This window comes from Poromitra crassiceps, assembly GCF_964638095.1.
Source record: "Poromitra crassiceps genome assembly, chromosome: 22".
NCBI classification, from domain to species: domain Eukaryota; kingdom Metazoa; phylum Chordata; class Actinopteri; order Beryciformes; family Melamphaidae; genus Poromitra; species Poromitra crassiceps.
The window spans coordinates 8,369,273-8,395,921 of record NC_139647.1 but is presented as its reverse complement, the minus strand read 5'-3'; the positions used below and the strand labels follow the sequence as shown (position 1 = coordinate 8,395,921).

Here is a 26,649-nt window from a genome sequence, read left to right as displayed (position 1 = left end):
AATCCGTCCATTTTACAGTTGTTGCTTTCTGTTCGTAAAGAACTATCGTTCTTTCCTGATGTGCAACATCCTGTTTTTCCACTTACTGTATATTCAAGGGGTGAGTTCCTGCCCTACTCAGCCAGTGACCTTTGACTCAAAAGGCATCGTGTAGCCTAGATAGGATTTTCCTCCAGGAATGTGACAAACAACGCAAAGTGCGGCTAAGGGCAGGCTTGTGTTGTGCGTCCTTATGTCTGTCTCCCAGTCAGACCTGGGGCAGGCAGTGGCTTATGTCTGTCTCCCAGTCAGACCTGGGGCAGGCAGGCACCACCCGCCACAAGACCAGCTTCTTCCCAACCGCCATCAGCCTCACCAACAAGGCCCGGAAACCCCTTCCGCCAAGGGCCTCACCAACAGCCCCCCCCCCCCCCCCCACACACACACACAAACTCACTACCTCCTCCTAAACTCAACTGAACTCCCCCCCCCCCATAAAACTGGAACTCATACTGTATCTAATTTAATGCCTGTCTAACTGGGACTGGTACATTGATGTAAATTCCCTGCACATTAATGCCTATTTAACTTAGCCTGTAACTTTCATGTACATTCAATGTAAACTCTTATCTAACTGACTGTAAATTCATGTAAATTCACTGCCTATTTAACGTATATTTACAGTAACTCAGTCTGTAAATCTCATGTAAATCCAACGTAAATTTATATTTATCATCCACAGAACACTTCACCACTCATGTACATATTGTATATATTGACTCGATTTGATTTGATTTGATTTGATTGCACTTGCAACCTTGCGATTACCTTTAGTTATCTTCCTACTTCTTATCCCTGTATATTGATGTAACCGCTACGCTGCATACAGACACTAAGACAAATTCCTCATATGTAACTTGCATACTGTGGCAATAAAAGTGATTCTGATTCTGATTCTGTGTCCCAGTCAGACCTGGGGCAGACAGTAGCTTATGTCTGTGTCCCAGTCAGACCTGGGGCAGGCAGTGGCTTATGTCTGTGTCTCAAGTCAGACCTGGGGCAGGCAGTAGCTTATGTCTGTGTCCCAGTCAGACCTGGGGCAGGCAGTAGCTTATGTCTGTGTCCCAGTCAGACCTGGGGCAGGCAGTAGCTTATGTCTGTGTCCCAGTCAGACCTGGGGCAGGCAGTAGCTTATGTCTGTGTCCCAGTCAGACCTGGTGCAGGCAGTGGCTTACTGTATGTCTGTGTCTCCAGTCAGACCTGGGGCAGACAGTAGCTTATGTCTGTGTCCCAGTCAGACCTGGTGCAGGCAGTGGCTTACTGTATGTCTGTGTCTCCAGTCAGACCTGGGGCAGACAGTAGCTTATGTCTGTGTCTCCAGTCAGACCTGGGGCAGGCAGTGGCTTATGTCTGTGTCCCAGTCAGACCTGGTGCAGGCAGTGGCTTACTGTATGTCTGTGTCTCCAGTCAGACCTGGGGCAGACAGTAGCTTATGTCTGTGTCTCCAGTCAGACCTGGTGCAGGCAGTGGCTTACTGTATGTCTGTGTCTCCAGTCAGACCTGGGGCAGGCAGTGGCTTATGTCTGTGTCCCAGTCAGACCTGGGGCAGACAGTAGCTTATGTCTGTGTCCCAGTCAGACCTGGGGCAGGCAGTAGCTTATGTCTGTGTCCCAGTCAGACCTGGGGCAGGCAGTAGCTTATGTCTGTGTCCCAGTCAGACCTGGGGCAGGCAGTAGCTTATGTCTGTGTCTCCAGTCAGACCTGGGGCAGGCAGTAGCTTGGAGCACCTGTCCTGATGTGTAGGGTTTGCCACATAGGACAATACGATGGTGCTCGGAAAGCTCATAGGCTATTTGAAAGTTAATGTATCATACCTTTCTGTGATAAACACTTATCTGAATATATATCTGAATTGTCCTGTTGCAGCAGCACCCAACCATCTATCTAATGCCCCAATTACATCAAAACACCAAAAGAATTATGTGCAAATGGTGTCTGGTCCACATGCACCTTTTCTAAGAACGATATGTTCCTAATAAAGTAGAACAGGAACACCTCATGACTTCCACCTGTCTGTCTGCGTACTAAACCTGCTTCCTGGGGGAAGATGATGGATGTGTGGGAGCTCGGGTGTGGCTGGATTAGCAGGATCCCTGCATTTTAATGGGATTACAGCAAGGAGAGTGGCCCAACAGCACGTACTGACACACAACCTCTACCACTCCCCTCCACCAGGGGTAACGTAAGGTGTGTGAGGTCACGGCTCCGCCTTAGAGACAAGGGCCGTTTCTCAATAAGGGGTCTTGCGTTCTTGTGTCTCTGTGAAACGTCATCAGTCGCAGCCCAAGTACTGTTCCAATGCAAAGTTCACATTTTGCCAAGAACGCTTCAAATTCCCGGATGTGTTCTCGACACGCCCACTTTACCGAGGATGCTCTGGTTGGTGACTTGTGTCAACTTGGCAAGGCACATATCCCAGCATTCATTTCGGCATAAGCGGAGGCAGAACGCAGCAGAGAAGACGCCATAAGCTCCGGGAAGTTTTTTTACAATTTAAAGTTTTATTTCATCACTAAATTAATTTCGGATGACTTTTGATGCAAGCAGGGTAGTAGGTTTCAATAAGTGCCACTTTACCAACATTTATGGCGAAAAATGACAAGCTCCAGAGCACAATTAGCTGCATCTACATCAGCTGAGCTTTTTATTTGTGTAGTACTGCAGGTGGCCTCTGCGCTGGTATTGCGCAATACCCTCAAGAACGCATCATCTCAAACTGCCAACAGCGTTATGTGTGCTTGTGACCTAGCAAGTTCATTCTTCCAAGAACGACTAGCAAGAATGTTCTCCCCAAGAACACAAGAACAAGAATGCATTCTTGGTATTGAGAAATGGCCAAGGACTGTCATAGGAAGACCAGAACCAACACCTATTTGTTTACGTAATTATTTTCCGTTTGGTGAATGATTATATCAACTTACATCAATTTCAATATAAGTGATATAGTATCACAATTAAATTAAATTATTAATATCACAATTAAATCAATATTAGCAACAAATTAAGAAAAAAGAGAATTTGACGTAGTCAGGGTGTTTCCTGCATAGAGGATAGATTTTGGCGCCCCCCAAATGCCTGATATATTTGAGTTCAGGACAACACTGACTGCATAACTCAAAATCAAGCATTTTTAGGGTATTATTTTAGAGAATTTCAAAGTTAAAGTCCCTCATTTGTACCTTCAAATGGCTTCCTTTTTAAAGCGTGGGGTGCTGCTGTAAAATAAACTGCTCCAGAAGTTCTGACAAGGACTGATATATTTGAGATCAGGACAACTCTGACTACACGCCAACTCAAAATCAAGCATTTTTTACGATATCAATTTAGACAATTTCAAAGTCTCACATTTGTATGTTGAAATGACTATGACTCACTTGGGGTGCTGTGAAAACACATTGTTCTGTAATGTATAATTTTATGTGTCAGACCGCAGTAAGAATAGCTGTAGCATTTGCTGCAGCCAATGGGGATCCTAATCAACTAAAAAAATACCTTGACGTCCCAGTCCAGATTAAGGTAATATATGCATGTGACACATCGTCCATCAGCATTGGGGTTATCCACATGGCGTACGTATCCCGTCCCATTTCCTGGGTAACATGCCACCATCGCCTGAAAACACAAGAGGACAAAATAGAAAAGACAGATTATAAGCCATGTTTAGATCTCAGTCAGGGTCATGAGAAGTTAGTGTTTGAGTGCGTAAATGCAAACTTCTAGGTCTCACTTGTAAGAGGTTTTAATCTCAATGTGAAGGATATATGTATGTATGTATCTATGTATGTATGTATGTATGTATGTGTGTGTGTGTGTGTGTGTGTGTGTATATACTAGGCATCTCGCTCGATTCCTAGGCTCGCCAGCTCGCCCTGCAGCTTGCATATGCAGCTCGGCCGCTAGGCGGCCTCGCCCACAGCTCGGCTGCTGCGTGACCTTGCCTGCTCTATTGGCGCGCGCGGGTGTGTGTGTTGCTCACAAATCTGCTGTTCCTGTATCCTCAGTATTGTATCTTATCTTATATGGAAGCCTGTTCATTTCCCTTCGCAAAGCTGTCTCATTTGTAAGGATCCTGCATTTGTCAGATGAGCAGCACAGCTGATTATGTCAGTAGCGCCAACAACATCAAAAGTGTCCTACCAATTAGGGATGTTAATGATTCATCAACAATCAATTAATTGATCGTTAATAATTTGATCGATCAAACTATATGTTAACCGATTTTATTTTATCATTTTTCTTTTCTTCGCTGAAACGATTTAATTTCAGTATGTACACCATTTTATTATCACAGAAATGTGTTTTTAACAGATCATATCGACTCGATTATCGGCTATAACCGCGGTGTTAATATCGGTTATCGGTGTGGGCCAAAATGTTCACATCGGTCCATCCCTAGAGACAGCGTTGCGAAGGGAAATGAACAGTCTTTCATATAAGATAAGATACAACACTGAGGATACAGTAACAGCAGAGATACAGATATGATCTTCCAAACACAAGTTTCCAAACTTTTTGTGCCAAGTTTATAAACATAAGCATCAGTTTGTGGTGCTTTGCAGTGTAGGAAATTAGCCGGAACAAAAATGCCCCAAGAAATCTCAGAAATGCCCCTACTAAAAACTGTGATCGAGGGGCAAAAATTGCCCAAAGATTTTGATAACACACACACTCGGCAGTCGGCACATGCAAGCTGATTGCCAGAAGACGACAAACACACTCACACAAACAGTATTGTTCACACTAGGCTTCTTTTATGCTTCTTAAATGATTTTTTAAAGCAGCTACGAGCAACTTTTTCGATTGTTATTAAACAGTATAATTACAATATTGATGCATCACATCTTACCTATAATAGTAGCTGAGACCAAAGCCGTGTGAATCGGAGATTGCTCCCTTTAGTGATTATTAAGTCTGTGTCTGTCTAAACTCGCGTCAACAGGGGTCTCTCTCTCTCTCTCTCGTTACCGCCGGACCGGCTAACCCGGAAGTGAAACCCGGAAGTGAAACGCAGCTGCCTGCCTACCCCGTTCACGCTGCCTAGCAACATAGCATAAACAATGTGAACGCCACGCATATTCTCGGGAACATCTCTCGTTATATTCTAACAGGTTTTTTGGATGTTATTTTGTGGTTATGGCCGAAGTGGCTGCTGCAAACCGTTTCATTTCACTTCCTGATCTTCCCTGGCCACAGACAGACTACACTGGCCGATTCACTCGGGGTTCAAGCGAGACTACTCTGCGTTGGTCTCGTCGACTATTAGAGGTAAGATGTGATGCATTGATATTAAATTTATACTGTTTAATAACAATCGAAAAAGTTGCTCGTAGCTGCTTTAAGTGAACTCGCCCTGAATTATTGTTATTTGTATTTCCTACACTGGTCGGGGAGTGTCAGAACAAGGCCAGGGGAAGCAGTTGAGTTTGCCTTTGTTGACACATCAGGTGGATACAGCAGACCGCTTTGGCATAGCCAGATTGTATTGTGTAAGTGTTCCTCATTCTAAACTTTAAACCAGCGGGAGAAATAAACCGGAGATATCGTGCTGCATGTCGACTTCCCCTTACCATTTCCTGCTCTAACACGACGTGCATGATCTGTGTTGGCAGTGAAGCCCTACGACTTCTCGTAAACTTCTTGGTGTGTAAACAGCAGGCGGACACACACACTCAAACACATCATCAGGCACACAAAGTCCCTCAGGAATAAGCCACAATTGGGGACTCGCGCTCTCTGCCAGGAGCATTGGGACAGAAACACTTCTCTTTCCCGCTCACCAGAAAGAAAACTTCCAACGACGACTTAATCCAACTTGACCTACTTTTTGTGTGTTCTTACACTGGCCAAATGTTTGTCTTACACCGTCTATCATATCAGACTGGACGGACACAGCATAGCATATCAGACCAGTGTGTCACACGAGCATAGGTGACTAGGTCGCACCAGAGTCATAGAGATATAAGAGTGGCGTCATCTCCATTCACTCCAATGGATTTGACCTCGCAATAGTTCCCAGAAGTCAGGTTCTGGATTAATGGGAGGCTTTGCCCATTTTCAACCTGCTTTGTATCATTATAACCTCGGTAAGATGAGCAGATTTACAGTGCTTACCTTCTCTATGGTTTCTACACTGAGAAATCCTTTTTCGTCAGCCTGCAGAAACTCCACCCCCCCGCCAGCTGGCATAGGTCATTAACGCTCGTTAAGACTCTCAACAGAGACACTGCATGAAATAGGCCACGCCCATCACGGGGGAAAGCGCTCCATTCACTCCTATAAACCAGCGTCATTTCCTTGAATTAAACATAGCTAAAGGCTGTTGTGTGGTGGGATGCGCAGACAACAAATGTAAAAAAAAAATGCCAATGAAAGTTTTTTTGCACTCCCGAGGAAAACAAGGAAGCCACTGAGAATTGGCGAATAAGAAAAATGTGGATCTAGCTGTCAAGTACATATGATCCTTGTGTGCAACACGCGACCACGCACGTGACATCGGAGAACTGCAGGATTGGCGGGGGGAGTTTTTGTTTCCCCCCGTTTTGGGCGTGGTTTCTGAATGATGATGTGCTCCGCAGTGTCTCTATGAGATTCTCCGTGGATATGCACATACAGAAAAAATAAAAAGAAACAATCTATAATTGGAACAGCCGCCCTCGAGCAGAACAGCTGTTCACTTCCGCGTCCAGAATGTTCAGAATGACGCGTTTTGCGTCATTCTGAACATTCTAACACAGAAGTGCCTGCAATAAACTGCAGAGGTCTCGGTGCAGGAACACATGAAGACAAGGTAAAGGCTGCTCACCGGCATATATTACCGACATTGTAATGATACAAAGCGGGTTGAAAATCAGCAAAGCCTTCCTAAGCAGCGATGTCGAGTTGCAGCCATTGAACAACAGTTTGCGATGTACGTTGAAAGGGTAACCCTGAAAACACACCGCAAGCGTCTCCTGCGCGTAAGCTGCGCGGCGTGACCTTGTGCGCAGCCAGTTTACATTAGGACACCCTGTTAACAGATCTGTCAGTCCACACCGAATTGCGCGCAGCTCCGCGGACGCTCAGGGCGCACAGGATAGCCTAGATTTCTATTTTTGTGCGCGGACCTCTGCGCCCGTGAGCGACTCTGTCAAGCTGAACAGATCAGATCAGGGCAGACAGGAACTCCGAAACCGGACATTCTTCAAATAAAACCAATTTCAAAGTAAAATAATGTTTATTTACGTTGTTGATTGCCCCTTTGGAAGTGTGAAAAGAGAGAGAGAGCAGTTGATCCATCTTTGGGCCGTCCATCCTGAAATACTGCAGATGCCGATCATGATCTAGCCTCAGTTCAGCAACTAGATGATGAAATATGCCAAGCTCTGCCCAAACATGAACCCACCATCTTCTTCTAGGGGCTTGTTGCCTGCGGAGCAACAAGTAGAGAGCTAGGACTCGCCTTCTCTCTACAACAGCACGCACTGGGAAAACGGGAGGAGAACAGAGATAAATATGATGTAATTGCATTTTATAACGCCGAAGGTAGCCATTAACAGTTATCCCAAACATATTACTTTATATATTTATGTCGTTATTTACTACCCACGATAACGAAGACGATAGATCTGGGGCAAAATATATAGGGGACGAGCAGAGCGCGCAGAGAAAGAGAAGTGAGCTGCGCTCTCTGTGTGGACACTTTAAGCGCCTTCTGCGCGGAGGTGCCGCGCACAAGTTCCACGTACCGGTGTGTTCCCAGGGTAAGATGTTTAAAGAATCAAATTGTATATTTATATCAGGGCGTTGTTGTACTGGATGAAGGATGTAAGTCCTGAAGCTCCTAAGTGGTTAATCTTGGAAAGTGCATCTTGTGGTCCCACCTGCTTGCCAGCTTTGTTGTGCTCCAAAATTCCTATGGTAAAAAAACATTTCTTATTATAGTATCAACCCTGTCGTGGTACAGTCAGTGAAAATTTGGAACCAGTTCAGGCGTTGATTTACAATCACTAGTCTTTCTTTATCCGCTCCGATAGTTAATAATCACATGTTTGCCCCCTCCACCTTAGATGGAGCATTCGAGGTCTGGTCAAGGAGTGGGATAGCATCATTATCTGATCTTTATATAGACAATAACTTTGCATCCTTTGAACAACTGGTGAACAAATTTAATATCCCTAGAACACATTTTTTCAGGTATTTACAACAGCGGAATTTTATAGCCTCACACTTTGATTGTTTTCCCCTGCTTCCCCCCACATCCCTATTAGACTCTATTTTTTTTGCAGGACGAGTTTTAAACAGGTTATAGGCAGGTTATATGATCTTCTTAATCTCCATAATTCAGCAGCTTTAGACTTTCTTAAAAGTAGGTGGGAAGAGGTTTTGAACGAACAGATTCCAGAAGAAGTTTGGCAAAATATTATTCGCAGAATATATTCTTCATCCATCTGTCAAAGACATGCTGTTATACAATTTAAAGTGGTACATCGACTTCATTGGTGTAAAGTTAGACTGTCCAGAATCAAACCTGATTTGGATCCAACCTGTGATAGATGCAAACGGGCTCCTGCAAGTTTATTACATTTGTTTGGGACGTGTCCACAATTACTTAACTTCTTGCAATTTATTTTTGATACTTTTTCCAAAATTTTAGAAGAACCGATAGTCCCATCCCCTTTTATAGCATTATTTGGTGTCGCACCACCGGATGTCCAACTAAATAACTATAAATGCAACATGATGGCATATTGTACTTTGTTAGCCAGACGACTAATATTGTTTAAGTGGAAAGACCCTCTTCCTCCCACTTCATCTCAGTGGATTAAAGATGTTATGCAATTTCTCAAACTAGAGAAGATCAGGTACTCGATTCAAGGGTCTGCACTGAGATTTTTTGCCATTTGGCACAAATTGGCAGCCCTTCCTAACATTCGTGGAATGTTAGGAAGCTGAAAATGTAACGCCTTAGTGTATAAATGTGTGTTGTTGTTTTTTGGTTTGGTTTTTGTGTTTTTTCTTTCTACAGGTCTGGTGGGGTGGGGTGGGTGGGTGTGGGGTTCAGGGGATTTGATACAGTTTGATATTGTAAACTTTGTATTACGAAATGAAAAACCTTGAATAAAAAAAAACCTTTGTTAAAAAAAAAAGTATATTTATCAGCTTTATTTTGTGCTTCCAAACATACTTCCTGGCGGGAACTATTCACCCCGCACACTGACTATAGCTACGTGAGTCACATGACTTATTCAGCATTTTGGACTTCCATTGGCGCCACTCTCTTTAAATCACTCTGGGTGGCACCAGTCAAGTAGGGCCAGGCTAGATGTAATTATCAAAATCAAAAGTAGTAATTATTGTAGTAACCTAAATCATTTCATCATCATCAGCTAGGGCTCTGTCTGTCTGTCTGTTTCTCTGTCCCACTGATGTCATAAATCCCACTATGACATCATCAGTGATGTAATAAATCCCAGTGATGTCATAAATGCCACTGTGACATCATCAGTGGTCATAAATCCCACTGTGACATCATCACTGATGTCATAAATCCCACTGATGAAATCCCACTGTGACATCATCAGTGATGTCATAAATGCCACTGTAACATCATCAGTGATGGCATAAAATCTGACATCATCAGTGATGCTGGTCTCATTGGCCACACAGCAGCCGAGCTGCGAATGTGAGCTGCAGGGCCAGCTCGGCAAACTGCAGGACGGGTGAGCCCACGTAGCGGATTTGTAAAATAGGCCTAGAGAAACAATTCCCTTCTTATGTGGGACCCTAATGCTACGTTTTCACTTTTAGAAACATGTCAAGCTATCTGAGAGTCTGAGCAAAGTCATCTAAATAAATAAATAAATAAAATACTGATCCCCTCAATTAAAATTTAAATGGAAAAAACGTCATTATATAAATATAAATAATATATAATAAATATAATATAATATAATATTATATAATATAATATAAATAAGGGATTTCATATGGCCCTACAGCAGCGATACTCAACTTGCGGCCCGCGGGCGCTCCCTGTGTGGCCCGCGATGGAATTCCATTTTTTTTTTTTTTTTTTTTTTTTTACAGTGCACCTGAACGCAACATGCAAGACACCCGCTGAATAAGTGTCCAAATGTTCATGTCATTCTGGCCAATACTCCACTTCTGTTATAGCATTTCAGTCTGGAATATGGAATATCTTTCAATAATCTATGATTTAGCTGCTAAATTGTCAAATACCGCCATCTGCTTGCTACCCAGGCACTTATGTATGTACTTAACCTAACTAACTTAACCTAACTAACTATCCGGTGTGCCAGACTAAACTCCGGCTGGCACCCCAAAAACCTACAATCCGCTACAGAAAAATGTATATTGTTTGTTTATTAACTGGCCCCTGGCCTTCTATCATTTCACGAAAGTGGCCCCCGGGCAAAGCAAGTTGAGTATCCCTGTTCTACTACAGTCAAGGCTCTCTGACTGGAAGCTCCGGGAAGGCAGACGAGCCGAGCGGAGGAGTACAAGACCCAAAATGTTGGTGAACGTGCACAAACACACAGGGCAGGTTCAGCCCCCGTACATTGTGTCAAAGCAGTGATATGAAAAACAAAAGGGCGAGTTCCACCACATTCTTCTACGCACTTGGTTCAGCATAAACCATAGCAACATTAGAATAAACACTCACCGCAGACTAAACTCCTTCACTCGGTCCGGTGCCAAGGGAAATAATGTCAGACTTTCTCTGGTTGATTGATTTTCGAAAAAGATATCGCGTCTGGCGGAGAAATGACACCTTATTTTTCAAAATATTTTGCCTGCGAGGAATTAAATAAGAATTAAGACAGTTCTATATAAGCTCAGCTGTACTGTTTACACTTCAAACCTCATACTGATTATGACACAATGGACAAAAGAATGAAAGGATTATGGCATCCTTTTGTGAAGCCATTATGTACTATATACTTTATTCTATGCTCCACTGTATAATTGTATAATACAAATACATTTACATGAATCCACCATTAATGTAAATCTTCCTGAGTATCGTTTGTTATGATGAGTGGGAGGAAGAAAATGGTGCACATCACACATCCATCTGAATCTTTTCCCCCAGCGTGGTTGACATAGTTTCTTGTAGAGCCCGACCGATATATCGGTCCACCGATATTGGCCGATAACCGATATATCGGTATTAATTAGTAATTAGTAATTTTTTTATTTTGTATTCTTTAAGTTATAGACAACATGTTGTGCATATTTGATCTTTTTTCTTAATTCAAGTGATATTTTATATTTGTTATATTTGTGTTTTTGTATTTCTAGTTATTTATAATTATTAAATCCCCAGTTAAGTTTACCGTTTCACTGCACTGATGTAATTTTGGATAATAAAGTTGATTGATAAGCTGTAAAATATCCTGCCTACATTACATATCTCAAGTCATGTCAAGTCATATCTTTGTCAACTGTTTGATATTTGAGGGATCATTGCAAAAACATTGTGTAATATAATGTGTATATTTAATATAAGAATATCGGCCGATATATCATTATCGGAATTTTTTTACTCCCTAATATCGGTATCGGCCTCAAAAATCCAGTATCGGTCGGGCTCTAGTTTCTTGCGTCAATCTACACTTTGCTGGCATCTTTCCAACGATCAGGGCCTTGAAAGCAGGCTGCAAATCACCTACATCCAGTTGGGGGGCAAAGTGTCACTGGCTGATGAACTACTAAACGCCCCCCCCGCCCACCTTCCCGAAAAAGGGAGAGAGAAAAAAATGGCGGCCGCCCACACAAGGAGGGGCTGCATGTCACTCCAGGGGTTCAAGGCGGGTGAGGGGCACGCCGCCTGACAAAGGGCTTCCTGTCATAAAGACACACTGTTTTGTGTGTGTGTGTGTGTGTGTGTGTGTGTGTGTGTGTGTGTGTGTGTGTGTGTGTGTGCGCGTGTGTGTGTGCAAGAGAGAGAAAAAGAGAGGGAGAGAGAAAGAGAGAGGCACACAGACAGAGAAAGCGGAGGGGTGGGGCTACAGCAGAAGAGAGTGAGTGAACTAATGTAAACTTTGACTCCTGGCCTCCCTCCAGAGGGAGCAGTATTTTAATGGTCTTGCTACGTGCAGAACGTGAGGAAGGTTGGCTGATCCTCGGCGAGTGACACCCCGCGCCTCCCCGCCCCACCCACCCCCGCGTGCTGACTCACACAGGAAAGCCAGCCTGGGTACATACATACATACGATAGGCCGGAGATATACTTGCTTTTTATGCTTGCATTCGCGTGCGAATCCTGCATCCGTTTTTCGGATTGCAATCTGATGGCAGAAAACACATGTTAACGCCAGGTGTAAATGGCCTCTGAGACAGCCATCACGTGCAAACGCGTAGTTATTAAAAGCACGTACAGTATATCTCTAACCTCGAGGCCAGACCCAGCCTTCATTCTGAGGCTCCAAGTAGCATCCCAATATGGCGTTGCAGGCTCCGCTAAAATGGCCTTACAGCTTGATACATGTAGCAATCAGGCCATTTACACCTGGCATTAACATGCGTTTTCTGTCATCAGATTGCAATCAGGTTATGCTTGACCACTTGAAATGCCAGGTGTAAACGCCCCCAAGACACTTAGCCGTTTTCCCACATGCGTACCGGAAAATTACCTGTAAGTCAATATCGGACATTTCCCTTCACACTTCGGCTCGCGCATGTGGGAATCTATCAGCGAATTTTCCTGTATGTTGGGGGGGCGGGGGGAGGGGGGAGCTTATTTGGGGGGTCGGCAAAACTCGAAATAAGTTCGCTTGTCAGTTGTCACACAATAAATCACACTCGTTTGACTTAAGAGCAGCGTCAAGCCGCCAGCGTAATAAACACAGCCGATTTACCCCCTCCCCTGTCTGCTCGAGAGCAGCAGCCACGGACAGACACAGCGAGAAAGGCTTGCAAGCTGCTCAACGCTTGTATGTATGTAGAGAAAGCAAATGCACAAGCGAAATGTGGAAGTAGTTTGCTTTGATGTGCGTGAATGATTAGATGATGCACTTTGAAGAAGTTGGGATCCGTGTCTGATAGAAATAGTTGCTGGTTCGATGTTTATCCGTTCACCTGCGTCGCGTTGAAGCACTTTTTACAGACTGGCTTCGTTTGATGTGTCCGGGGTTGCCTTCGGAAATCAGCAAGCTGACATACTGCTCTTATTAGGCTATCACAAGATCATTTCGCCAGTTTGCTTTAATGTGCGCGAATGATTAGATTATGCCCGCTGGAACATTAAGCAACGTGTGTAGGCTACTCCTCGCCCATGATTGAAGGACCGCTGTCGCGGAAAATGACTGGAACCGTTTCCACTTGCTTCCCCTTAAGAGCATACCGCTCTTCTGACTGGCTCGAAACTGGTGAAATGTCGGGGACGACGGGGTCGCGCTTATACCGGCACGGCGCCTTTCTCACATGCAGGCATTAGACCACGTTCCGGTCATTTTGCGGTACAAAGCGCATGTGGGAAAAAGAAGGATTGCAATCTGATCGGCCAAACCACCTCCGGAGGTGGTCAGGGATGCATTGTGTACACATTGAACACAAGTGTAAATGCAATGTGTCCTCTCAATCTGGATACAGCGGATGCGGATTGAGAGGACAACCATTTTGGGTGTTAAGTTATCTGGATAAGGAAAAATGCATGTTAACGCCAGGTGTAAATGAAATCAGGCTAATGTGGTCAAGCACAATCTGATTGTAATCTGATGGCAGAAAACGCATGTTAACACCAGGTATAAATGGCCTCAATAAAACAGTACTTGCCTGACACACAAGGTTGTTGTCCGGCGGATAGGAGAATCGTTGTCCCGAAATATTGTCTAGTTCTCAATACCAGCCTGTATTTTCTGTTCTTCCAGATCTGTAATTACGGGTTTGCAATGGAAAAGACAGAAATTACAGGCATGATTACAATGCCTCGGTATTGGAAACTACACAATATTTCGGAACACCTCCCAACTCTCCCATCCCCCGGACAACAACCTCGTGTGTCAGCTAAGTACTGTTTTATTGTATTGCTATAATATATTGGGGTGCTACTTCGAGAGGCTGAGTCTCACGTCGAGGCTAGTATATCTCCAGCCTTAGTTGCTGTTGGGAAAGTGTGTGTGTGTGGATGAGATGTGTGAACCTGGTTCGGCAATGGATGAGAAAGCATTGGTAGTAGTGTATACTTGGTAAAAACCCACAGGCAGCAACATCTCCTTCCACTGGACAGCAGCCTCGTCCACTACAGGAAGCACTCCAGCAGATGCTTAATTATGGAGCTGTGAGCTTGCCAGGAGGAGGCTGTACTCCAATATAGCTGACAAAAGCAAAAGGATCCTTTTCCTGATAACTAGACCTCCTGAGCCACTGTGCAGCACACCAACACTAACTAGCCTCCTGAGCCACTGTGCAGCACACAGACACTAACTAGCCTCCTGAGCCACTGTGCAGCACACCAACACTAACTAGCCTCCTGAGCCACTGTGCAGCACACCAACACTAACTAGGCCTCCTGAGCCACTGTGCAGCACACCAACACTAACTAGGCCTCCTGAGCCACTGTGCAGCACACCAACACTAACTAGCCTCCTGAGCCACTGTGCAGCACACCAACACTAACTAGGCCTCCTGAGCCACTGTGCAGCACACCAACACTAACTAGGCCTCCTGAGCCACTGTGCAGCACACCAACACTAACTAGCCTCCTGAGCCACTGTGCAGCACACCAACACTAACTAGCCTCCTGACCCACTGTGCAGCACACCAACACTAACTAGCCTCCTGGCCCACTGTGCAGCACACCAACACTAACTAGGCCTCCTGAGCCACTGTGCAGCACACCAACACTAACTAGACCTCCTGAGCCACTGTGCAGCACACCAACACTAACACTACACCAACACTGTTGTGACAGGTAGTATCACCCCACACTCAAATATTACGTTGAATTGCTGCGCTCCGCATACTACATAAGTGAGTCTGTGTCAGTTAACAGCCACTGCTGGTTTTGAAGGCGGGTTGAAATTGAATGAGTGACAGGTCGTAGCACCGATGAGAGAGCGGTTCGAAAAATGGGCTGCGCACCTCCCGTGTTGTCTGATCGCAAAGTCGTTACTGATTGGAGAGGACTGAATCCATCACTGGCATATGAGTGGCCAAGTAGTCTCGCTGGCCACCAGCCTCCTCTCCCTTCCGTCCGAGGAGTCTGGTGCCGCAGGTCTCCATAGTGGGATTGCGATGGGCGGCGCTTAGCGGCAGTGCCCTTGGAAAATAGTTTCAAACAATCCAACTTGCCGTTTTCAGCGTGTAACAACGAGCTAGCGTGTAGGTTTCTGGCGTTAGCTTGCTAGCTAGTTAGCGTTGTTGTTTTCCCTGAGGCGGCTGGGGACTATTTACACAGCAACACACAGGGAGGAGGGAGCGGAAGCCGCTATGATTGACATGGTCAGAGCCAATGACAGAGGGAAAGTGAGGGAAAGTGTCCCAGACCCAGAGAGAGCTCTAAGAACTCTCATGGGTCTGGCGTTGAGACTATGTGACAGGTAAGCATAGTATGTACGATTACGTCAATTTACTGTAATGTCAACTTGATTAATTACCGTAGCTCGAGTGTGTGTGTGTGTGTGTGTGTGTGTATGTGTGTGTGTGTGTGTGTGTGTGTGTGTGTGTGTGTGTGTGTGTGTGTGTATGTGTGTGTGTGTGTGTGTGTGACAGCTTGTCTCTCCCGATACCGTTTGAGCAGAAATGCCTGTCTCATCTGACACTTTTCCTAAGACACCTGTTGACACTTGTCTAACCATAAAACAGCCTTAAACCTACTGATGACAGGGCAGAATACCCACGGTACCTGAACCAGCTATTCTGGAATCTTCTGGACACATCATTAATGAATGACTCAGACTAGAAACAGAGCGCTCCTTTCTCTCCTACCGGTGCCTCGTCCTCCTTCCCGTCCTCCTCATCGCTCATTTCTACCGTCCAAAGAGGTCTCGTGGCGGTTGTTCGTTGCAGGTTGTTTGGTCCATCTTGGTGCGCACTAGAGTTTGATTGCTGCATTCACACCTGCCCAAACGAACCGCACCACGGGGGAAATCAAACTCTAGTGCGATTCAAACGAACCAAACGAGGCAGGAGTGAAAACGCCCTGACAGCCCTGATCAGATCTAGTCTACTTATGTCAGCCTATTATGAAGTGTACGCCTTTCATGTGATCAATCACGCCTAAAAGACAGCGTAGAAACAAGCTAGCTTGAAGCTAGCTTGAAGAAATCCATGAATAGCTTTGAGGGCTAAAGCCTTGATTTAAAAACGTGACGTATTGGAATACAGACACAGCATCAGCGTTCACAGATCACCTTTTTCACACAATGAAAACTAAGACATGCCACTGCTAATCCACAAGAACCGCTGTCACGAATATTGATAGGACGCGCTCGCAAGAAACTACGACTGCCTGTCTCATAGGTTCTGATCCACCTCTGAGTAGTCTCACTTGTCAGACTCTCCCAGCAAAGGGACTGGGAGAGTCTGGCTGGAGAAAGGCTTTCACTGTGGACTAGAGGAGGAAAAGACTTCGTTTTCAGCGTGTAGCAACGAGCTAGCGGCTAGCGCTGCTGTTGTTATTGTTTCAAAGGCAGCGGCGCAGGCATTTGAGCTCGGCAGATTCCACACGTACAGCAGCAGAGGCAGACAGATTCGACACGGGGGGGCGTGGAAAGGAAATCCAAATATGGTCGCAGCCGCAGTCAGAGCGGGTCAGAGCCAATTGCAGAGCTTGCAGTGAGCGGAATGGGATTTCCATCCGGCGCCGACTGAACTGGTCGGCACCAATGAGAGAGCTAAAGGCTGAATTATGCTCACCCTGCCGTGAAGGGCGCGGGGGTGGAGCGAGGGGCGGGCGCGTCAAATTACGTAAATTTGTTGGGCGTGGTTATGCGCCAGCTCCAGCGGCTGCTCGCGTTGTGCCTGACTTTTTTTCTAACAGCGCGAGCTTCTCTCGCCACATTTCTTGACCCATGTGGTAGGCTATAAACTTAGATTTGCAACTGTTCATTTTTAGTCATTTCACCAAGTAAATGTGTTGTGTTGAGAGCATTATTGAGAGAGATTAAAAGCAGCACAGAGTAGTAGGCTATCAGGGCTGAGTAGTAAAAACGGCTTTCAGTAAAAACAAGTTTGGTGAGTCCTTCATGTGCTGATGTGCGGTCGTTTGAGAGTGAAAGCGCACTCAGTACTGCACAGCGTTTCATTGCGACTTTTCACGGGTTGTTTTCACCATTGTACAATGCACACAATACATGCTGATCACTTTCTGAGTATAATGGCATCTGCCCCAGCGCGAGGTCTGCATGGTGACTCACGGAGACTCGCGGGGCCCCACCCCCACGGAGCTTTGCTCGAGCATAAGAGCACCTTAAGTCCACCATGCTGCTTCAACCCAGTCAGACTGACCTCTGTGTGACCTTTCTTCCTAGCCTCCTTTCCTCTCAGTCACGCATGCTTCCTAGCCTCCTTTCCTCTCAGTCACTCATGCTTCCTAGCCTCCTTTCCTCTCTGTCACTCGTGCTTCCTAGCCTCCTTTCCTCAGTTACTCGTGCTTGGATGACCCTGCTCGCCATGCGATGTGTTTACATTCCACAGGCACAGCTTCAGACTCTGACTGGCATTCACACACAGAGACACACACAGAGAGCAAGAGAGGTCAGGCACAGCTTCAGACTCCGACTGGCATTCACACACAGAGACACACAGAGAGCAAGAGAGGTCAGGCACAGCTTCAGAGGCACCCTGACAACTCTCACCTCTAGATATTTCTGACATGAACAATTCGATCAGTTCAGCCTTGGTGACTGATGTGAACCATCAATGGTGCTGGAGCAGAGGGGGGATGCCGCGAGGGGTCTGCTCGCTTAACGGAAAAGATGCTTATCCAAACACGAATACAAACGGTTTGGATCACTGAGAAATATTATATTGTATATATACACTGAGATTTATTATATGTCAATGGTTTGGATGGAGTGTGGGAAGGGCCCAGGCCTGCGATAGCTGGCTGTTTTACCAGTCAGACATTGGTGCAGCCCACAGAGGAAACTTCCGATTGTATTTACACTTCCCGTTAGTCTCTCAAGCCAGACGGTCTCTTCTACATAAGGTGAATAGACTAAGAACAATAGAAGGACATATACCAGTTTAACCCTTTGCCACATCACAGGGAAAACACATCGTTTCTGGTAGGGGTGGGGGAAAAAATCGATACACCACAGTATCGCGATATTTTGCCTGACGATATCGTATCGATATTTGGACGCCAAATATCGATATTGCAAAAAAAAAAAATTGCAGGCCATGCCAGGCCACCGGGCTACTATAAACTTTAGTTCCAAGGCCAGCAGTAAACAAACGGTAGCATATTTTCATTTTGTTTTAACAGTAACAGTTTTGTCATAACAGTCATTTACAAATTCCCCAGTTACTGAATGGGCTGCACAAAATGTTTTGTGTAAGTGAAGTGAAGTTGCAAAAACTACATACGGTAAGTACAGTAGTCCACACACACATCCAGTTAAGGTGGACTGTAAGTAGACTGTAACAAACAGTTCAGTTTGTCAGGTGCATGCAACTATGACATGACTTTATGAAAGTTGTTGGTCTGTCTACTTGACAATGTTGCTGCAATAAAATGGTTGAAGTCAGATGTACAGACTGAAAAATTGTTCTTATATAAACCAGATGTTGACAAAGTTTTCCTTTGGGGACATCATTTGCAGTTGAAAAAGTAAGAAATCGCAATATATCGAAATATCGCAATATTCAATATATCGCAATATCGCAATATCGCAATATCGCAATATCGATATATCGCAATATCGAAAATATCGCAGTATCGCAATACTATCGTATCGTGACTCAAGTATCGTTTCAGTATCGTATCGTGGGCATCTGGTGATTCCCACCCCTAGTTTCTGGTAACATTTGCGTAGATTATCTGGAAGGGAGTGTGTAAAGTTCGAGGCCTCGTGCATTCGGCGGCGGCGCTCCACTGATGTCTCCCGTTGACAAACAGAAGATGAAGGCACAGGCTGAACTCTGAGCTCAGAACGTGAGATTATCCCTGCAGATAAAGAAGCCTAGTGCTGCTGCCACTCTCACACTGACTGGGTCAATGTCAAGAGAAATCACAAACTGCCTATCGCAAACCAAAGAGAGGTGCTGCTGATTCAGCTCACATTCTCCGGCGTTCAGTCAGGTGATGTCGTGCGCGTAAGTCAACACTGACCGAGGACGGCGCTATCTGCGATATCTGCTTTGTTTGTGCTCGAACTTTCGCAGCGAGGGCAGATTGTAACGGCTCCGTCCCCGCTTGTGTGAGTGCCAAGTTCATCTGATTCTGTAATGGGATCAGTCACTGATACTTTCTCTCGTTGCCAGCGACAGAAGATTTAGCACAGCGAGAGACATCGCTCGAAAAACTGCGTGCAACGCAGGCTCCCTCTGAGTCAGCGTTCGAGACGGCGTTGCGTCAGCAAAGAGAGGAGGCGTGTACGTGCGGCTATACGCGGTGCTTTGTGCAGAGGGGTTGGTTAGAGTCGAGACGGGTTAATCTGGGCCCCGTATCAGCTGTTCGCTTACAGCTCCCTCCCTGATTCGTCCCCGTCGTCTTTACTGAACGCCACAGCTGCGAGCAGTCAAAACAGGAGAGACCTCTCTCTCCACCTGGAACGTGTCCAGACACTGCTTGGACAGTCACGGCATAGTAAACGGAGAGATAATCATGTGCTCAGATTTTAAGTCGAAAGTCTAGCGCTGAACTTAAAGCTAACTCCATTAAAGCCCTCTTTTATGAGTGATCAGCTCTTCACATTATGGCTCATGTGCATTAGAATATTTAAAAAAATGATGACGCATATCAAATTAAACGACCAGTCTTGATTGATTTCTAGTATGTATGCTCCTCAGTAAGTGCAACAGTTACAGTAGTACATAATAACTATTATGCTGCCTCTGACATGTAGGCGCTGGCGGGAGGAACTACTGACTCACAGAGCCTATAGGACAGTGGTCCTCAAATGGTGGTCCGGGGACCCCCAGGGGTCCTTGAGGGGGTTCCAGGGGGTCCCCAGCCAAATTTATTTTCGCTATAATTCCATTCATAAGTAACACACAATGACTATTTTGGTCATGGGTTTTATACACTTTCTGTAATAAAACCTCTAAAAGCATCAATCTTATTATCATATGGGGGACCGTGGGACAAAATCCTATCAAATGGGGGTCTGTGGTCTATTTCTTTGTCAGTTTAGGGGTCCTTCATGTGAAAAAATTTGAGAACCACTGCTGTAGGACACCATCAGCACATGAACTACTGACTCACAGAGCCTATAGGACAGCATCATGATCACCACATGACTTCCTCCTGCACTTGAGGTTAAAGATCTAGGTGAAGGGTTGGCTTCCATAAGGCCCCGATCAGACAGAGCGTGTTTTGCAACCGAAGCGCACTGCACTGCACAAAAAAGGGGTTGATTCGCCTGCAGTTCTTTGTTACTAGGCAACCACTGAATCACTGTCCTTAGCCTAACCGCTATTTAAACATCGAAAACACATGTATAAAAATGGGACAGGCGGAGGGCACTTACTGACGCCAGGCTCCACTCAAAGATCTGTCAATTTTCCTTGATAATCGGCAAACGAAACACCGGGCAGAAGGCCCGTTTTCCGTTACCCTGCCCATCCCCACCCACGCCCCCTCCGACACCCCCTAGCCACTCCCTCTACCCACCCCTCAAATCCCGACTCTATGACCTTCCTATCCCTAGCTATGGCCTATTTTATGTAGCCCGACCCCCTTCCTTGATGGAGCAGATGGACATGACTTCTTGAATTTTGACCACCAAGTCCAAGTGGATGTTTGAGCCAAATTTGAATAAATTCCTTCAAGGCGTTCCTGAGATATCACGTTAACGAGCATGGAACAGACGGTCGTGAGGTCACAGTGACTTTGAACTTTGACCACCAAAATCGAATGAATCAGTTCATCCTTGAGTCCAAGTGGACGATTGAGCCAAATTTGAAGAAACTCCCCAAGGCGTTCCTGAGATATCGCGTTAACGAGCATGGGACAACCTACGGTTGGCACGGCTATCACTGGTGGAGGCATAAATACCTGTTTTGTGTGCACTTTTGTGCACTAATCTAGTCAATTTGGGATAACATTTTGTTTTTTCTTTGTTTTGTCCGATTCATCGAAGAAATAATCGAGATTACTTGATTATGAAAATAATCATTAGTTGCAGCCCTAATTCTGTTGTATCCCTTTCAGCCATTTCCTGTGGCAGCCTTCCATTTGTGCAAAGTCATGCTGATTTTCCCAGGCGTGAGTTTGCCAAGGCAACTAGGTAAGGAAGTGAACTTCTCAACAATGTATGAACTGGTAGCCAGCTGCATTCATGCCAATTGGCTAAGAGGGGGCGGTGGGGATTTTGAAATGCAGGCTGGCAGGTGTCTGAAATTTGGCATGGAGGTCAAGTGTGTGAAGGTGCGTGTTAGGGCTGCAACTACCAATTGTTTTCATTATTGGTTGATCTGTCGATTATTTTCTCGATTAATCGATTAGTTGTTTTGTCTAAAATGTCAGAAAATGGTGGAAAAGGTCATTCAGAATTACTCAAAACGATGATCAAAATAGTTGTCGATTAATTTTCTAACGATCGTCTAATCGATTACTCGTTGCAGCAGCTCTAGTGTGTTGTGTCAATGCCAATTGGCTAAGAGTGCGTGTGCGTGTGTGTGTGGGGGGGGGGGTTTCTAAATGCAGGGTGGCAGAGGCAGAGTAGGGTGGGCTGCCCCTGCCACCCTGCATACAAGATGCTTCTATTAATTGATGAAAAAGTAGCCATGTGCAGTAGTAATAATATAGAACATTTCAGATGCGATACTTGCAGCTGCGATACTTTTGAGTTGTATCGAGATGCATCGTGGAATCGAATCGTTGACAGATGAATCGTAATCGAATCGTGAGGCCAGTGAAGATTCACAGACATAATTGACAGACAAGATAACTCTGCCGTGTCCGCGCTAGACGGTCCGGCCGCTACACTGCCCTCACAGCTGAGTTCCACGGCTCCGTCTTTTTCTATTATTAATTCACATTAGAGAATCAATTGTTGACATTTGTGTGTCGATTCACCGTCCATGTCTGCATCGCGATGCATCCAAGAATCGAGACATTTCCACACACCGAGGTCGAGAGATAGTGAAACTGAAACTATGATCAAAACAGTCATTCTTCCACATTCTCTAATTGTGTTAACTTCTTGTAAATGAAATAAAGACGTCAGTCCTCCAGTAAAAGATCCTAATAACATACTAAAAAGACAGCTCCAGGCAGGGAAATGTTTTATAAAGGAACACTGGAAAAGCCATTAGGCCTGACCTGTATTCAAGGCAGCAGTGACAGCCTGCTGTGTAGACTTCTGCCAGGGGAGGAGGAGGGGGAGGAGAGAGGCTGAGGACAGCTCATCCCCTTGCTGGGTCAGTCTCAGGCCACGAGATCATCATGACTAGCCTGGGTAAACCCATCCTTCAACGTGACGTCACAGGCTATGACTGTAGCCTAAGTTTCTTCGTGACTGATAGCACATACAGGTCACGTGGAGGCTGGGTTTACCCAGGCTACATGATGACCAGATCTGACTGAACTAGAACCACAAAGAAGCCAGGTCACACGCAGGTCAACAGTCTAGTCTGTCAAGTCTAACAGCAAGTCTGAGACTGCACTGACACAGACTGCAGGTTTGACACGGCAGATTTGTAAAAAAAATAAAACCAAATTCCAATTGCAAATGGCAAAAAGGGTGTTAAGACACTACGTGTTACAGTACTCTAAAGTTTTGTTGTAGCTTTGTTGCTATTCATTTATTTATTGTGTGTGTCAACGGAGCCGGTTACTCATATATTAGTCAATTTCTCAGAAAATGTAAAACAGAAGTCTGCCCTATAGCTTCCTTTCCCTGTCCATGCCAGCCAAGACAGACACAAGCAGGTCTTCCTCTGAAGAACAGAATGACATCTCAAACCACGAGTGTGTGTGATACTGAACTCTTCTCTGCGTGGAAATTCACTTGTGGCTTGCTGCCCCTCCACAGGAGGTCAGGGTCAGGAGGTGGTGGGGGACTCCGTCTTGCTCAAGGACACTTCAGCAGGGTGGATGCTTGCTGCCTGACTAAAAGGGGGGCTTGAACCCTCCTGGCCCCCTTCTTGTCACATCACCCCCCCGATGCCCCAATTACTCATGAAATATGCCTGTGAGACTTGTGCTCAATGTGCTGTAATCAAAGCGAACCTGATGGATTCACTCTACTGCTGCCTCAAGACTCGGACTGTGTGATGCCAACACTGGCCTAAAATCTGTCCAATCGTTTGAGATATGGGCGGTTGTTTGACCTTGATAAAAAGCAAAGATTTTTAATAATTGTCTCATATATGGATATCTTGCAGTGTGGACAGAGAGTCTCCCTAGTTTCCTCTTACTGTACATGTGACAGCAGCCTGGACAACAAGTGCTTTGTCATGAGAAATGAATCCACCTGACTCCAGAGCCATGCTTGAACCTGGGACTGGAGATGACTTTAGTGAGGTGCTGTATTGGCCTCATAGCTCTTTTCACAGAAAACGTGCCTTCATGTTTTTCATTTTAAATAGTTTATAAAACATTTTGTCGTGATGGGTTTGTGATGTGTAAATGTTTTATGTTGTCTAGCACTTTGAATGGCCTTGTTGCTACATTTGCCTTGCCTTGACGTTACTTTTTCCAACTGCTGTGCTGTAATAATAATACCTACCTTGGTCCTTCCATTTATTGAGTAGTTTCCCAGTTTCCCGTTACAATGTCTGACCAGGTCGTCCATGCGACTCATTAGAAAGCGGATCTTCTCGCAACCGGGCTCCCGTCCCTCTATCCACGTTATTTTGTCCCCCCGGATGTCCTTAGTGGAGTCGCTTTTTTGACTGACCAGCTGACCATCTGTGAATTTCCCCGTTTTATGAAGGGCTTTAACATCTTCCAAAATACACATCCCAGCCTCTGCTCCGAGAAAGTTCTCCACCACACTGATGCCGTGCAGGTTCATACACGGGACGATGTAGTCCATGGCAAGTTTCTGGGGAGATGTTCTAGTTTGTTTCTTGGCGTTATTCAACACGCCCTCTCCCGGGTTGTCGCCGACCTCAGCAGGTCCTTCTGCGCTCCTGATGAACCCTTTCATGCTTTCGCCGCTCGGAGATGCACTGTCCGCCTGTTGTGCGCTTTTCTTTTGTTGATGTTTCTCCTCTGCCTTGTCTCCAGGCGGCTGTGTGGGCTCTGGCTTCGGTTTGGAAACCGTGTCTGCCTCTTTGCAGATGAGCTTGTGCTTCTTCCAGTGCTGCTTCTGATGCTCCTTGCTGCAGTAGAAGGAATTTCGGCACCTACCGCACTTGAGGAGGTTCTCCATTTTCCCACAAAGTTCACAGTACTGTCGGTCCAGCTCGGCGGCGCTAGGCTTCTCCATGTCCGCGGTTTGAATGGGTGCACTGTGCCTTTAATCCCGATCACACGCGCGCCCTGTTCACCGACAACTTTGGGAAACGATCCGCTGCCTGTGCCACGCTACACCGAGTGAAACGGAAAAACCTCCACCGCTACTTATAGGCTCATCACACGTACTGCCTCGCGTATTAGCGACATACAATACAAAATAATGATATGCGTTATGCCGCACCTTTCGGTGTAGCTCGCGCGCAATCTTCATGAGACATTTTTGAGCTCGCAGTCAGAGCTACAGTACGACTGTACTGCTGTATGGCGACGCTCTGTGTGCGTGCGTGCGCCGCTGCCAGTGAGCCCGGGTGTTCCCCTCCCAGAGAGTGACGTCAACCGCCCCTCGTGTTGCCTTCGTGTGCACCCGGAAAAATCGTAATTACGACAATGTTGTAAGCAGCAGTAGCCTAAACATGTCGTATTTTAAATACATCTATGGTCGTACCCCATGAACGATTCAGGTTCAAACTCTGGTCCAATCAGTAAGAAAAAACGGGTCCAATCAGTAACAAATAGCCTATGTCACCTTGCCAGAACCTGAATTGTTGTGCCTCAAATAATATGCAGTGGTGATATGTGAGAGCATGTGCAAAATAAATCAGCATTGCTTTTCGGATGAGTTCTCCTTTAACTTGAGGAATCTAATGGAATAGTTACAAATTACATTTTAGGGCATGTATTCAGTAATCTGTAGTGGAATAGGCTACATTTTAAAACGTTAATTTTGTGTATCTTTTTTGTGTGGAGCACAGGAAGACCAGGTGCTACCTAGGTATAGGCCTACTAATGGGATCCATTTAAATAAATAAATAAATAAACAACAAACAAACATGATGTAGGTGCTCTGAGCTAGTGACCACTTGGTCCAACCAGTAGACAGTTTGAAATGGCAGCCAGTGACAAAGTCAGCAGTGAGATCCATCATTCCCCAGGTTCTTCAAAATCCAATGAGATTTAGAGTGTGACACATGGACGGATGGATAAATGCATGATGAAGCGCCATCCTTCAGCTAATCAGTGTCATTTTGAAAATGCTGGAATGCACTGGTGTAGGTCTACTGATATTTCAGTGAGGTAGAGAAACAGGGATACATGCTATTCTGTAATAATCCATTAGTAACGATAATGAAAGTGCTGCTACTAAAATAAGACTACAGTACACATTCCCAAATTAATCAAATCTTCTACCAGGAACTTTGTCGTAAATATTATTTTGATCTCCATGACTGAGAGAATTGGAACTTATATGCCAAAATTAAAATAGCTATCCCGAATAGCTGACATATAACTTTTAGGAAGCTTAGGGGGGAATGGTGTTGAGTATGGAAGTCGCAACATGGTAAAAGTGATGTGTGTTATACAATACGTTTGGGATAATAAAGTAAATTAAAACTTCAATGGCATGCTTGATTCCTGAAAGAAAACAACAGTCAGTGGCAGTGCTGGGAAGTACGAATTTATTAAGAGCATTTGAAGGCAGCAGTACAGTGTTTTAAGGTCAGTGTGTAGAGCAGGCTGCATTTTCCCCTCATTCCTGAGTTGCACGTGAAATTCCATTCAAACAACAAGACTTTTGCATATACATTTTCATGCATTTGTGATTGATTGATTGATTGATTAATTGATTCATTGATTGGCATTTGTGATCGAAATTACTTCCATCACTCTTTGAGATTATATCATGGTTGTAATTAAATGTGTAGCGAATTGGTTCTTGATGGTCAATCTTAGATTCTTTTCTACGTAGTCTTCAAATTATTGTCATATTTCATGTAGAGCGGCCTACAAAATCACGAGTGCCACTGTGAAATCAGTTTCTGAATGAATGTGCTGGCCAGCGCGGCACAAGCAAGCTACCGGCTGGCTGGTACCAGGCGTGTGGCACGTACACACTTGGCAGCAGTCCCTGGAGAGTTCCTGGAGAGATGCAAGTAATCTGATCTAGAAAGGTTGGTTAAATGTCGCCTAATATAGATCTATCTTATTCGTTATTATTTTTAAGTTATTATTTTTTAAATAAAAAAATATATCAG

At 45.2% G+C, this 26,649-nt stretch overlaps 1 protein-coding gene across 1 annotated transcript in view; it reads right to left on the bottom strand.

Annotated features, from left to right (window-relative positions):
- egln1a (egl-9 family hypoxia-inducible factor 1a) overlaps nucleotides 1-24,833 on the bottom strand; it is a 29,198-nt gene extending 4,365 nt beyond the window's left edge. The window contains exons 1-2 of the mRNA XM_083658738.1: nucleotides 23,883-24,833; nucleotides 3,532-3,651 (exon numbers count right to left, since the gene is read on the bottom strand). Coding sequence (XP_083514864.1) covers nucleotides 3,532-3,651; nucleotides 23,883-24,587 — 825 coding nt within the window. The 5' untranslated portion in view covers nucleotides 24,588-24,833. The remainder of the gene's footprint in view (nucleotides 1-3,531; nucleotides 3,652-23,882) is intronic.
- Between the last annotated feature and the right edge of the window lie 1,816 nt (nucleotides 24,834-26,649).